This window comes from Gouania willdenowi, chromosome 7 (assembly GCF_900634775.1).
Source record: "Gouania willdenowi chromosome 7, fGouWil2.1, whole genome shotgun sequence".
Classification (NCBI taxonomy): Eukaryota; Metazoa; Chordata; class Actinopteri; order Blenniiformes; family Gobiesocidae; genus Gouania; species Gouania willdenowi.
The window spans coordinates 9,874,392-9,890,005 of record NC_041050.1 but is presented as its reverse complement, the minus strand read 5'-3'; the positions used below and the strand labels follow the sequence as shown (position 1 = coordinate 9,890,005).

General features: G+C 37.9%; 1 protein-coding gene across 1 annotated transcript in view; it reads right to left on the bottom strand.

The window, feature by feature from the left end:
- Positions 1–14,647, bottom strand: part of LOC114466579 (protein phosphatase 1 regulatory subunit 12A-like) — a 30,522-nt gene extending 15,875 nt beyond the window's left edge. The window contains exons 1-6 of the mRNA XM_028452118.1: positions 14,502–14,647; positions 13,208–13,396; positions 10,971–11,061; positions 10,724–10,894; positions 10,555–10,645; positions 9,397–9,521 (exon numbers count right to left, since the gene is read on the bottom strand). Of these exons, the coding sequence (XP_028307919.1) occupies positions 9,397–9,521; positions 10,555–10,645; positions 10,724–10,894; positions 10,971–11,061; positions 13,208–13,396; positions 14,502–14,647 (813 nt within the window). The remainder of the gene's footprint in view (positions 1–9,396; positions 9,522–10,554; positions 10,646–10,723; positions 10,895–10,970; positions 11,062–13,207; positions 13,397–14,501) is intronic.
- Positions 14,648–15,614: the final 967 nt, after the last annotated feature.

The window sequence follows — 15,614 nt, the reverse complement described above, 5'->3', positions numbered from 1 at the left end:
TGTGTGTGTGTGTGTGTGTGTGTGTGTGTGTGTGTGTGTGTGTGTGTGTGTGTGTGAGAGATTTCAGTCCAGCTTCAGGCTTAGTTTAGAAGGATGCAGGGTCGCTTATTCTCCATAGATTACAAGTCAATGAAGTATGCAAAGACGAAGAAAATAGGCAAAATGGGAAAGCAGCAGTTTGTTTCCATGCCATCAGAAGTACAGTCCACCATAAAAAAAAAATGTAAAAGAAAGGAAAAAGATGTAAAGTAAACAACACAGAGAAAGTAAATTTGCTCTCTATGTTGCTTAGTCGTGTGTTTCCAAAGTTATACACTCTGCTGCCATCTCCCTCCCTCTCATACTCTCTCTCTCTCTCTCTCTCTCTCTCTCTCTCTCTCTCTCTCTCTCTCTCTCATACTCTCTCTCTCTCTCTCTCTCTCTCTCTCTCTCTTACCACTGTTTGGTCAACCTGCTGGTCCCTCCACTCCCCCTGCAGCCCCCTCTGCTCAACTTTAGCAGCTTTCTGTGGCAGCCAGCCAAAAACTCTGGTATGGATGGACTCAGGAGTGCTAAAATTGTCCAGTGATGTTAACTGAGATAAGTAGAGGTGGAGCTCAGAGAGAGAGAGAGAGAGTGTGTGTGTGTGTGTGTGTGTGTGTGTGTGTGTGTGTGTGTGTGTGTGTGTGTGGGGGGAGATTGCAGAGGTGGGCAACTAATTTGACAGCAGGGCCACAAAAATGTGATGTCTGATTCGAGGTTCATTAAGTGATTTTTTTCTTTACATTGTGCCTGTTTTTGAAGTCATTTTTTTTTATTGTCGCTTTGTATATTTTCTCCCATTTTGTGTATTTTTTGGTGTCATTTTGTGAGTAATTCTGATGAGTTTTGGTTCTCATATTGTGTTTTTTGAGTTATTTTTGGGTATCTTTGTTTTTGTTTTGTATCTTTGTCTATCATTTTGTTGTCATAATGTTTATTCTGGAGTCATCTTGCAGTTGTATTGTGTATTTTTCGATCTATTTGTGTGTTTTGGAGTCATTTTTCACATTCACAATGAGGGCCGCAAAAAGATAGAGTGAGAACCGCAGTTGGTACCCAGGCCGCCCACTTCTAGTCTATTACAAACTAATTCTGTGCACCCTGTCGTGCAAATACACTGTTATGATAATGATCCCCCCCCCCCCATCCTCTCTAAATCAATCACTTGGATCCCCATATAAAAATAATTTATAACCTCATCAGTCTGGATACGTCCCAGCATCCTGCCGACGGCCCATCTTTGTTCTAGTGGATTTATTTTAATCAGGAACATTTTTATATTTTAGGGGAGCTTTAGATCTTATGAAGAGTTATATGAAAAGGTTGATGACTTTCTCATGTTTGAATCAAGCTACAGCCAACTGGCTGAAACGGGGGAAAACCAACCGACCACTCGATCCAAACATAACAAAACCGGCCAATCTCTAAAACTTTCCTCAGAACTTTATAACTTTATACATGAACTTTATAACTGCTGATCGCTTTTGATGTGTCCTCATGAGTTCCTTCTGGGTGCGGCAAACTTGACAGCTCTGTCAGGCTGGCCACGCCCAGAAAGAACCGGGCGACAGGGGCGTGTCGAAACATGTCAGGAGATCAATCTGCATAAATGAAACCTTCACCAAGTGCCAAATATCCTCAGATATTCGTAGTTATCTGGATCAGTGATCCTGATAGTTGTACTATGATCATTCACACTTTAAAGCTTGGAAGAAATGTCCATCCCCATTAATGATGATAAAGGTCCAAATGAATGGGAATATCCATTAAAAAAAAAAGCAAATAATTATGGATTTTGGATTCTATCTTAATGAAACTTGGTGGGGTAATTGAGGAACCGACCTGGCATGACTAAGTTAAATTTCATACAGATCAGTCATTACAAACCGAGGTCTGTAATTCTGCCAATAGACTGCTGAAAATATAACTTCATTTTTTTCTATAAAGGAATTCCAACAACAGATGAAATATGCATAATTTGCAAAATGAAAAAAAAAGAAAACATTCCGAACAAAATCCAGCATGATTCATATCTTTGTAGAGTCTGCAAGAACAGTTTCATCTCTATCTTTTATAGTGAGGTTGCAGCACATTGCTGATTCCTTCACTACTGCTGAGTGGAGATAGATAGAAAAACAGAAAAGACGCACATTTTATACAGAAAACACAAAAGGAAAGTAGGACAAAAGTATGAAGTTCCCTTGAGAAACTACTGCATGACTTCTGCCATGGGAACAGACTCAAATTTGCAAAGTACAAGAAAAGTTTACTTTGATTTCAAAGGTCACTGTACGGTGGCTGGGAAGTGTCAGGTGAATGCATTTACAGAAACGAACACAAATGCAAACAGGTCACAACACGAATGCAAACCGGCCACAACGGAAGTGTTTCCGACGGACCGGTATTACAGACGGACGGGTATTATGATATGATAGCCTGATATGAAAAATATAAGAGTATCCTAAACAACTTTCACTTACTTTCATACGCGTTTCGATGTCTTCTTCTTGTTCTTAACTGTTCTGGTGGGTTAAAAACATCTGCCAGAAACGTGTCCGTCTGTAAGACCGGTCCGTCGGAAACACTTCCGTTGCGGAAACCCGGTGGCCGGGAAGTGTCAGGTGAATGCATTTAAAGAAATGAACACAAATGCAAAAAGGTCACAACACGAATGCAAAATTGCCACAACGGAAGTGTTTCCGACGGACCGGTATTACAGACGGACACGTTTCTGGCAGATGTTTTTAACCCACCAGAACAGTTAAGAACAAGAAGAATGCATTCACCTGACACTTCCCAGCCACCGTATCACTGGTCCTTTTCAGGGTTAACACACACACAGGGAGAGACAAACACTGGCACACACAGTTATCATTATGGCCGATGTTTATTTTGGGGCTTACACGGAAGGATTAAAATCTTGCCGAAATTGAATGTCTCGCAGAATAAATAAAGGTGATATCACGGGAGATACTGGGAACAAACTAGAAAAGAAAATGACGTCAAGCGATTCCCAGTCCTGTTCCTTTTTGTTTGGCAAAGAAACACAAAAATTCACGGTAAGAATGAAGTCATAACATTTCTATGCATTTGTCTCCGGGACTCAATCACACAATCACAATGCAATGCGTGAAACTTATCAAAATGTCAATAAGAGGAGCTCAATAAAGTGGAGATCAAAACAGAAATGATCTTCAATTCATTGATTTATGAGTCCTGCTTCACTGCTGTATGTCTTTATGTTACGGCTGGTGCCTCCTGGACTCTCAGCCTATTCTTCCGCCCTCTCACCTAACACACCTGATTCAAATCAGTAATCAGGTGGAGAGGCAGGAGGAGCTGTATAAAAGGGCTGAGAATACCACATGAAAGGAGGCACAACAATTGACCAGCAGCAGACACGTGGGAAGAGTTTCACCTAACACTAAGGTTGCCGCCGAATAGTCCCTCCTATCTCCTTTTTTATCCACTGTTCTTTGACCCCCAGCAGTGTTTAAGTGGTGGCCATGACAAAAAGCGTTCAAGTTTTCTTTAAGCTGAGCAAAGGAGGCTCAATGCTTCCTTTATTACCTCCTTTAGCCTAGGAAACACAGATGGATTATTTACCAAAGGAGACAAGATAATGCTGACCCACAATTCCTTGCGGCGACAACATTTAAAGGGTCACGCACACCCGAGCGCTCACGGAAACTCACGGTGACCGACAAGGGACGGAGTCGGAGATCATGTAAGTTACCAATGCAATGACATGCTTTAAAGAATCTAAAACCCATATCTTAACATTTGTAAACCATATTATGAGATTATAACTGACATAAAACAACACTCTGTCGTTCAAGGAAAAGGGATCAGAGACATTTTTAGCCAAGTTATGTTTTATTCAACATAATTCATATTAGTGAGTGGAAGTTTAGTGTGCGCAATCATTCTCAATGTGACATTGTTTTAGTTTCACTTTCTTTTTTTTTTTCTCGTAGCCTCTTTTCCTTTGATTTACATTCAAATCTTGTGATTTTTGAGATGATGTCATCGGACAGTGTTACAAATGTGCTTTTAGTAATCCATTTTCGGAAATATGTTTTTTTTTTTCACCAGACGTCACGAACCTTCGCGGGTGTCTGAATATTACGTCACCTAGAGGAAGTGCGTCTGATTGTCAAAAACAAGCTTAAGGAAGTCTCCTAACCCCTTTCCTTAACCCCATGACATCATCCAGATAGGAGGGACTATTTGGACGCAGCCTAGGTCTCCAAATCCATCTTTTGTGTGAGTTTGGTAGTTCTATTCTTTGTCAGTGAGGCCACTTGTATATGTTCTGCACAATGTCATGGTTCCCCCACTTGTACGTACTTTGCACTGTCGGTAGTTTTGAGATTGTAGTTAGTTCCTTTTGTTGTTTTTCTGTTTGTCAGGCCTCTTTTTGGAACCATTGTCGGTGGTTTTTGGAGACGGAGTTTAATTTTCCGTTTTACGTTGCATTACCTACCCTGCTAGATTGGGGTGTAACATAAATTGGGATCTCGGACAAGCCCCAAATTATGTTACGGACCCCTCTATGATGTGTATCCAATGACTTGAGGGGCCGCAACATAAACATGATGCCACACACACATAAAGACTGTCAAAGTACTTAAATACACAAAGTTCTTAAAAGTAGCAACAGAATAAAATAAAATAACTCACTGAAACAAAAGGGACTGGAGACCCTGGCCAAACTGAACAAAAGTAGGGAGGACACTGGGCCAACGTTGCACCCAGAGTCCACCCTCTAAACCTGTGTTTCCCAATCTTTATTGCCCCATGTACCCCTTAGCCTTTATTTCTTATCCCAAGTACCCCTTAGCTCATGTTATACATGATTTATTTTTGTCTAAACTCTTTCCTGTGTCTCGTCCAACTACAACCTTGAATTTAGGCCCTTTTATTCATTTATTTATGATGTTTTGCTCGTTTTAGAATTTGAACTTCACCTTTTGGTGTATTTTAAAGAGTTGTGCCACAAATTATTATTGATGGATGAGGAAAAATGTATGTGCCCGTTTCTGTGTACCTCCCGAGCGGTGTTCAAGTACCCCTAGGGGTACATGTATCCCAGTTTGAGAACCACTGCTTTAAACTACAAAAAGTACAAAATACTAAATCTGCATTATCAAGAAAACAGGACTACCATAAATTTCCAGCCCAAACTGAAATAACAAACTTATAATATGTCGAGTGGGGAGCAGAGTGGCTCTCCCCCACATGTCTGCTGCTGGTGTCGTAACACTTTATCTGATAGAAAATACTGTCTCCAGAAGATGTAAGGTGTAGGAAGAGAGGGATTAATAACGCTATCTACAAATGTCATGTGTTAACGTTGATATAATTTCAATCTTTTTCCTGTTGATGATAGGATCAACTTCCTAAATTCCTAATCCTTAGTGTATGGGTTCATGATAACAACTGGGAGTCACTCAGTGTTTGATAACACCAAACAATCTGAATGATAGTATTTGCTGTGTATTTGTACTAATACTAATGTATTTATTGAAGTTCAGTAGGGAATAAGATTTGGTGGATCTGGACTCACTCAGGTTTTTGGTTTAGAGCAGGGGTGTGAAACTCATTCTAGTTCAAGGGCCAAATACAGACCAGTTCGATCATAGATGGGCAATCAGTTTTAGGCAGGAAAACTAACAATTTCAACATTTGTGTGCACAAGTTTATACTTCCAGTTATAAATTGGACATAGTGCATGGAAGGCATCAACAATCTAAGCAATAAGTGACAGATAATTAAATGTCCGTTGATTTTATTTTAGCCCAAACCTATTTGAACTCAATGATTATGTCTCGGTTTTATTATTGTATAACATGCTGGTCCCAGGCCAACAAAAGCACTATGAGGCCGTTAGAAAGCTTACACAAACAATCACTCAAAATCCTTGATCAAAAACCACGACAACACCATCACTGTTTAGTCCTTAGAAAATACAGACTGTTAAGTTTCCACAATATTCAAAGATTTGCTTCAATACGATTGGCTCATAGAATCCTAAATAACACTGCACCAACACCACTTAAGCGTTTTATCCAGTACACGTCTGCTATGGCAACTAGAACCACACGAGCCTCCGTCAGGGCGCAGTGTAGTATACCCATACATAAAACTGTTTTTACACAGTCGGCTTTTTCATATAAAGCAATAAAGGAATGGAACGAGCTCACAACGGTCCTGAAAAGTCAAACAGACCATCTTCTGTTCACAGTAGAGCTTAAAAAGTGGCTTTGGAGCACTCAGCGCTGTTCACACTGAGGTGGACACTGAACCACAGGACAACTTACAGTATGTGTACAGTATATATCCATGTACGAGAACATTTTTACTATGAAATCTGAAATGTATTATTGAATTTGTGTTTAGTGATTACAAATGTGAATGAGAAGCAGAAATTGAGAGGTGTGGCTGCACTCTACAGGTGTGATGCTGTGTATGTGTGGGTGCGTGTCAGTGAGAGGGCATGTTCTGATTGCTTATTCATTGCATGCTATTGTTTTTATGTATTCTTGTTTTTACCTGTACTTTGACTTGTATATTATTTATGTAATGAGGGACTGCAGATGGAAACTAGCTATTCAGCTATAATCTGGTGCAGAACATATCTGTCTCTGAGCTTAATGTCTCTGTGCACTGTCCCTTCAATAAATACTACTACTACTACTACTATTTTTTTTCCCTGATAAATTTGTATCTAATTTGGGGAGATTTTGTTGAATAATTTGAGAAAAATTGCAAGATTTTGGAAAAATTTAGATTCCTTTAACAATTTCCATCTGAATTATTTGGTAATTTACACAATGATTCATGTTTTCCTGTCATTTCCTGTCATTTTCCTGTCATTTTCCTGTCATTTTCACTTTCTCCAGCTTTCTCCAGATTTTGGAAAAATTTAGATTCCTTTAACAATTTCCATCTGAATTATTTGGTAATTTACACAATGATTCATGTTTTCTTGTCATTTTCACTTTCTCCAGCGAGCCAAATTGGATGCTCTGAAGAGCCGGATTTGGGCCCTGGGCCTTGAGTTTGACACGTGTTGTAGAGAGTCGATCCCAGTTGATGTTTCGTTTCTCCCCACTTATCCTCAGCATTAGCTACAAGTCCTTCCATATGCTGTTTTATACTCCTGCATTTTTCTCCAACAGACAACTAGAGACTAGTTACTGTAACTGCTGCAGGAATAAGATAAGCTTAAGTTTTCCAAATCCCCTTTCCAGAACTAAAAAAAACAGGTTGCAGAAGTATTTTTACTTTAAAGCCGCCTCAATGCGTAACATACTGTGATCTACACCTGTCTTCTACTCTGCCGCTGTGAAAATCCGCTCAGGTCATCACAAAGTGATGTCGCGGTCGGCTAGAGTAATAGGCAGTTTGTCATGTTTCTGATGAAAGCTCAGGGCACTGTATGATTATCACAGACAGATATAGTCCTGTTGGTAATGCAGAGACTCTCATGTTACAAAGACACTTCTAGTTTCAGATGCCAGGATGTGGGGGGCAGCTGGAGAGCTGACCTGGTGTCTGCTTTAGGGGTTTTCTTACCAACTGTATCACACAGTGAATAGCCATGACCAAATGTTTTACCTTCTTCTGGTGATGTAAAAAGCCTTGAAAGCATTAGTCAGAATCTTCGGATTGTTCGGAGATGCTTCAGAAAGATTTAGTCACACATCCCATTGTCAAAGGTGTTTTATCTGTGCTGTTCACTATTGGGCACAGATTGTAAAGGTGCACATGCTAGAATAAACATTTTGCAACAAACCACTTTTAAGATTGTATGTGAATTTTTTTACGTCACTTTACACCGGATTTACAGCAAACAACATTTCGATTTAGATTCAACTTTTAAGATTTCGATTTAAATGTAACATTTAGATTTACCATTTATATTTCATATTTAACATTTAGATTTAAAAACTACATTTAATATTTAGATATAGATTCAACATTTAGATTTAAGAATGACATTTAATATTTAGATATAGACTCAACATTTAGCATTTAAATATAACATTTAGATTTACCATTTACATTGAACATTTAGATTTAATATTCAACATTTAGATTTATTAGTTATTATTTAACATTGACATTAGATTTTTTACAAGAAAAACATCACAAATTTCACAAATATTGCTGTAAATCTGGTCCAAAAAAAAACAAAAAAAAAAAACATTCACATACATAAACGTGGTTTGTTTCTAAATGTGGCAAAAAGTTGCTGTTTATTTTAGCATGTAAAAATTTACAGTCGGCGCCCAATAGTCCACAGGCGAAGGCGGCCTCCGCACTTTAGAAGATCAAAGGAAGAAAGTCAATCCCTTTGAATCCAAGGCTGCGACTGAGCAGAGAGCACTTTAGCCCAATATGGTCAGGTATGTAGAGACACCTCGGCCATGTGATGTGAAGATGCAAAGTGACTTACAGGGAGTGAGGGGTTGGCCCTCCAGGACTGTTTCTGTGTGAGATATCGGGCAGCGCTGCTAGCTCACTGACTTTCTATCTGTGATTGCAGGGAGTCTAGAGATGTTGCATCAGATAATTGAGCTGAGCAATCTTTGAAGCATTCTGAGCTTTCAGCTATGAGTGGGATTGGGAACATTAACAATGGTGTTAATGAATATTAGCTCACTTTCATCATTGCTGTGTGAGCTATTCAGCTTTAGGATAGCTCATTACCAAAAACAAAAAGAAGAAATTTTTACATTATGATAAATGAATGAAATCAAAGCTTGGAGAGAAAAATATATGTGAGGTATGTCATAGTTAGCAGCTTCACATCTTTGTTTCTATTGACCAAATCTGGCAGAAAAACAGCTGAATTTGGGCTCTGACTCCATCTAGTGGTAAAATATATACAGTAAAAGGCTAAATTAGACCCTGTTTTGAAATTATTTTAGAGCAGGGGTGTAAAAACTCATTTTCGTTCAAGGGCCACATGTGGGCCAGACCAAAATAATTGTTTTTTTTTTGAAGGAAAAAGCACAAATTCAAACTAAATCCAGAATGTTACACAAGTGGTCAAAATTCCTTGACTTTGCAACTAATTTTCTTGGAATTTGAGACGTAATTTGCCAGAATTCTGTGGGATAATTTGCGAGAATCTTCCAGGTTTTTGAAAAAAAACCTTGTAATTTAACATTACTGAAAGTAATAGTGCATAACCTCTATCATATTTGATTTACAACGTATATGATAATTTACTGAAAGTCCTGTTTTTGCTGTATGTTTTACTTTAAACAAAATAATCCTGTGGGCCAGACTAGATGCTCTGGCGGTCCGAACTTGGCCCTCGGGCCTTGAGTTTAACAAATGTTTTAGAGCATTTCCACTTACCTCTGCTCTGCAATGTGATGATCCTTCAGCATCACAGCAACAACTTTCCTGATCTATTGTGGAAACTGTCAGCTGTGATGGATCTTCAACAGGGTTGTGATTTTGATCCTTCCACCTGTTAACAACTGCAAAAAGTCGTTGCACAAATCTTTAGCTCATGGTAAACAATACCAAACTGTTCTATAAAAGATTCTGATAAGGAAATGTGCTTTTAAAGTTCACAAACAACAGACTTACTGCAGCAGACCAAAGAAAAATGTACTTTATTGCTGATATAATAATGTATCGATGTAAACTGTCTTAGTAGTTTGAAGTATTTCTCCTAAAGTCAAAAACAGCAACTTCTCACAACATTTAGCAACAAAACTTACAGCAATATTTGTGATATTTATTTTTCTCGTAAAATGTATGTCAATGTTGAATCTAAATATTAAATATTAAATCTAAATTTTTATATCTAAATCTGTATATTAAATCTGCATCTAAATCTATACGCTAAACCTAAATATTAAATGTTAAAAATCGAAATGGTAAATGTTAAATCTAAATTACATGAGTAAAACTAAATGTTGAGCTAATATGCAAATTCACCAAAAGTTCCAAAATAAAAGCTCATCGACAAGACCGAGCGCAGTCCGCTGTCTTTTCAGATGGATATTTTACAAAAACTTGCTGTTTTTTTTTTTTAGCATGCACAGCTTAACGATCGGCGTCTCATAAAAGTAACCTAAAAGTAACGCTTTGAAAAATGACAATACCTTCTTTTATCTCTCAATCTAATGAGCAAGAGAAACAAAATGTAGTAGAAGCTTCTTGCAGTTATTATTTATTATTATTTGAAAATAAAGATAAGTAATGCCAAGTTGTAGAGAAACAAAATGAAAGATAAAAAGCAGTGTTGGAGTTTATTGCAACTAACATGGAACTATTTCTTAGTTTAACCTTGTTTATCCTACATGTTTCCATACTAGATCATGCATGTGTGATTTCACATTTTCACATCACAATAGTTTTGTATTAGGCTAATAACCCCAAGAAATAGAAAGATAGACCCACTATTAGCTTGGAGCAACATATTGTTATTGGATTTAATAGAGATATAAAAATAGTCTATGTAATCTTTTGAAGGTTTATAAAGATCTTCAGTGTTCTTCCTACCTCTGATGGTGCTGTTAGATCCAAGCAGAGAATGAAATGGCAGGTTTGGAGACTCAGTCAAAGTCTCTCTCCTTGACACAGTGTTACCCTCCTGTCCATAAACATCCCATCATATCAGAGAAGAGAAATGCATCTGAAATATTCTCCATACATCTAACTTGTTTGTTACCTTGTCTTTGTCACTCCTCTTTGAATTGATCTCACTATCTTCCGTGAACTCTGTCAAGCTGTTCTTTTCTCTTCTGTCGTCTGTAAAGCTGTGTTTGGGACCTCCTCGCTCCTCCTGAGGAGAGAGATGATTGATCTTCAGGGCTTCCCTCAGGTCACCAAGGGTCACACCCTGCAAAACACAAACAATCTGTCACACAATAATTGATTGAAACCTAAAGATTGTGTTTATACTTTTGGTTTTGTACCTGTGTGCACCTCCGGGTTTGTCGAGCATGACGTGACTTTGCCTTTCTTTGAGACTCTGCTTCGTCAACTCTGACTGGTGTCAAATACAATCTGGAACGATGACAAAATGCAAAGCAAACAGGAAAAAAATAAAAAAACATGTGAAAAAAAATATGTGCATGTACTGGAGCCAGTGGACTGCAGGGAGAATAGCAGTGATGAAATATTGATATTAATTAATTTATGATATATTGTGATTTTTTTTGTGACAGCATAAAAACATATTTTTTTATTATGTAATTTAATTTAAGATTGTATTTACTTCATTTTTTAATAATTTTTTTTTTTCAATGTTTGCATGCGGTCATAGGTTAACACTACACACGTAGTGCAGTGCACATTCATGTGCAGATGTCACACCAGCTGACTAACTTGCGATGTGCATTGTTTTTTGGAACGATAACACATATTTTTTCTAGGAATATATGATACAACTCAGTGCAATACTTAATATATCAGAATCACAAAAAAATAATTGAATCGGCAACAAAGAATTGTGATTAATCTGGAATCGCGAGAAAAGTATATCGGCCCAGCCCTATAAGACATAGTCATCAGCATCCCCCGTCAGATTGGTTGTAAATATAACTAACAACCGTTTCCTAAATATCCTAAATCTAAGAACTTAGATGTATACATTATAAAATATGATCACATCAGAATTTAAAATGACTGACTATCTTAAAAGTTTTCTGAGAAAAGCTGTCCCCTTTGAAGATACCGGTTTAAAAAAAAAAAAAACGGAAAAAGGGCAATAACTTCAGAAAAATGTGTTGCACGCTTCTCATTTTTGAACTCCATCAAGGTATTGATACCCTAAAGCCACACACCAAATTTGGTTATCCTATCTTAAACAGTTTCTGAGAAAAGCTGTCCCCTTCACACCCTGTGGCGGGTGATAATAAACCCTACTGTAACTGCACTAATACAAATGAAAAGGTGCACATGTTCATCAATAATGACAATCTTTGTCTTTACCAAACGTATTTTTCTCTTAACTCTTATTTACAATTACTATTACTTTCTAGAATAAAAAGAGATTAATTGATTCTATTTTGATAGTGCTTTGAGATGACTATCATTGTAATTTGTGCTATACAAATAAAGTTGAATTGATTGACTAGATTGATTTTGCTTGTATGAAAACAATATTTATTGACAAAGTCAGTATTTGGATGAAAGGTGGTATTTAATAAACTTCTTTTATAAAAGGTGGTACATGTTCTTAGGTTATGTCTTGAAAAGTTTCATTATTTAAATGTAAGAGCTTTTGACAATAACAAAGATTTTTACCTTTCAAAGATGAATTGAAAAAAAAAATTAGGTTATTTTTTTTTATTTATTTAAAAATTAAAACAGATACAAAAAATATGAAATAATTTCATATACAGTTTCTAATAAATTTTCTTGTTTTATAAGTGTGGGCTCCTATCACAAATAGGCAAAATGTCAAATACACTTAACATTGTCTCTCATGGTTTTACTGCTTACATAAAGCATACATATGTCTACTCTGGAAAGCTGTCACATGCAGCAACTTCCCATCACTGCTTCATAGAAAAGGGACAAAGCGCTGAGTCAGCATCTTTGAAGGACCGGCTCATGTTTTGGCCACACAGCAGCAAAGCAGCAGGCCTCAACCCTGCTATCCTTCTACTGCTATTGATCTGACAGTGGTAAAGTCACCCTGAACACCTACTCAGTTTCAAGGGTCTGGTCAGCAGCACATTATTATTATTATTATTATTATTATTATTATTATTATTATTATTATTATTATTATTATTATTATTATTATTATTATTATTATTATTATTATTAATAATCTATCTTTACAATACAGTGAGTTGTTCAGGTCAGAGATCCTCAAATATGACAGCACTGGTAGAGTGTGGAGTTTGTCAATATTTCTACTGTTATATATTTTCATCCAACTATTAAAAAAAACAACCAAAACTATTGACATCTTGTTTTTAACATTTATAATGTTGACTTTTTTCATTAACTAATGACATGATTTGTTTATGAAAAACAGCCTGAAGCAAGTTATCACTGATCATTGAATTTGACTGTAATAGTTTAAACTGCCTGCAGCACAGAACACAATCACTTTACATGATGATTACAGACAGCAGGTCATTGAACTGAAAATTAAAAACCAGAATGCAGTCACAGCCCCCTCTCCCCAGTCCCTTACCTGGGAACAAATGATTGCATGGCTCCTTTAGGAAACAGATTGAATAGAAGCATCAATGTTGCAGCAGTGATGAGAGGGAAAGGCTGGAGGAAATCGCTGTCTATCAGAGTGAGGGTGGAGAGAGAATGAGATGGATGGGGGTTGGTAGTGGTGGTGGTGGGTGGGGTAGGGCGGGGGGTAGGACACTTCCTGCCTGGATGATGCTTTCATTATCAACTTAGACTCTCTCTCCGGTGGGATACCAGTAATGCAATACCAAGGCAACAACAGCAAGTCTATACATTTAATTTTGTCATGTGAGAATTTGTCTGATAATGCATGAGAATGGTAAATGGACTTGATTGATATAGCGCTTTTATGACTACACTGAAGTAATCCCAAACTTTTCCAGTTTTGCCAGAGTTCACATTTGTTTATACAACAGCTTCAACTAAAAATGCATTAAACCTTTTAAACTACAGAAAGAACACAATGTATTTTCATTCATTTTTGTCCAACTTATATAATTATTACCTATGAAAATATGAAATATTACTATTACCATACTGAAAATGTTATTTTCTGCCTTGTCTGCACATGCTGTATTTTATTGCATAATTGTGACCATCAAAAAGAGAGGGCGGTGTTATGCTGCGTTCACACCGGACACGTCACAAATTTACTAGACGCGGGCAACGTGCGAAAACTTCCACAGGATCAAAAAACCTTTTCCCCATATTCGCTTCATATGTGCGTCTGAAGTAGGGGTTTAACAAACTCGTCGACTTTAGTGTTGTCTCGCGACTCTGTCCACTAGTCGCATTACCTGACTTTTGCCCAAGATGGCTAGGCAGCACATCAAGCGTTTCTCACTCCTTCCTGGTTTGTGCACCTCCCACTACCTGGCTTGTGCACTCTTGTTGCCCTCTACCGGGCGTGCACGCTCCCGTTGATTCTCTGATCGGTAGGTGTGCGTGTTGCCTTAGTCTTAATCTTTTATTACTCTTTCTTGGCGTTAATGACAGACCCATAATGATTCCTCATTTTAGTATCGCTCAACACTGACAAACGGTGGTGATCATCAGCCTCCTAAACCTGAGCTCACACTGCAGCTGGTAGGCAGATACTACGGCTAATATACATGCTAACGTTAGCCGTAGTGGAAACATGGCTGTGTATTAGGCAGATCTGGAAAACATCAGCAGCGCAGGACGGAAGCTCCGTTAGCAGGGGAAGACGGAAGACAGTCAGCCCTTGGGACACGGGATATACTATAGAAGCTAAGTGAACCCAGGAACACTGCTGCTTCGCCTACCGTGAGTCTACGGTAACTTTTAAGTCCCGAGGCTTCCTCAGAGCCAGGCGTTTGGACTTTGTTTGGGCTGTTTTTACGGTAGCTTCGGCTTCCTTCACCGAAGCCGCCATCCAGTGAGCATCGGCTTCGGCTCTTGGTGACGTCATCAACTAGTCAACGTCGACTCAACTAGTATGCACAAAAAGTCGACTTTTAAAGTTATGAAGTCATTCAACCCCAGGTCCGAACTGAATATAAAAGCGCCACCAACCAGACTCCCTTTCTTTTCACTAACAACTGTGGAGGACCCCAGTATGCATTTCAGCCTTCATTAGCAAACTAGTAACATACAATTGTATGCACTAGTGAAGTGTTTGGAATAACGGCATTTAAAAAAAACAGCATTATGTAAAGGCGTTTTTTTTTTTTCAGTAACGGGGTAATCTAACTAATTACTTTTTACGCCGTTACAACACCGTTATCGTTACTGAACGTTCAATGCGGTGCGTTACATGTATTGATTGAATAAACTGTTAACTAAAAGCATCCCTGGCTTCTTACTCAGCTGTAGTGAGGAGGTGGGTTAAAAACAAGGTGAGCGATTATGATTGGCTAAGGCTGTGTCGTGGTAGCCAATCAGAGCCAGTGTTTTTACACATGTGCCAGCACACACACACACACACACACACACAACCACTACAGATTGGATGAAGCAGCAGAGATGGCGAACGTGGAGCAGTCTGATGAAAAGTTGTCATTTTTAAGGTGGAGATACAAACACTACTTTAAATTAATTGTGGTCAAAGGCAAGACCGTGCATGTGAAGTGTTCATTATATCCAGGAGTTGTAAGCAACTCAAATTTAATGAAGCACCTCACGACACGCGCATCTAAAAAAACTGAATTATTTGACATAGCGACTTTTTTTTTTTTTAACAGTAACGCAAATAGTTACTTTTATTATAGAGTAATTCAGTTACTAAGTCAGTTACTTTTTGGAACAAGTAGTGAGTAACTATAACTAATTACTTTTTTAAAGTAACGTTCCCAACACTGCTCTTAAACTACGGACTTTAATTCATGATTGGCGAGTTAACATGTCAGTTTTTATATCAAGAATACATAATATATACT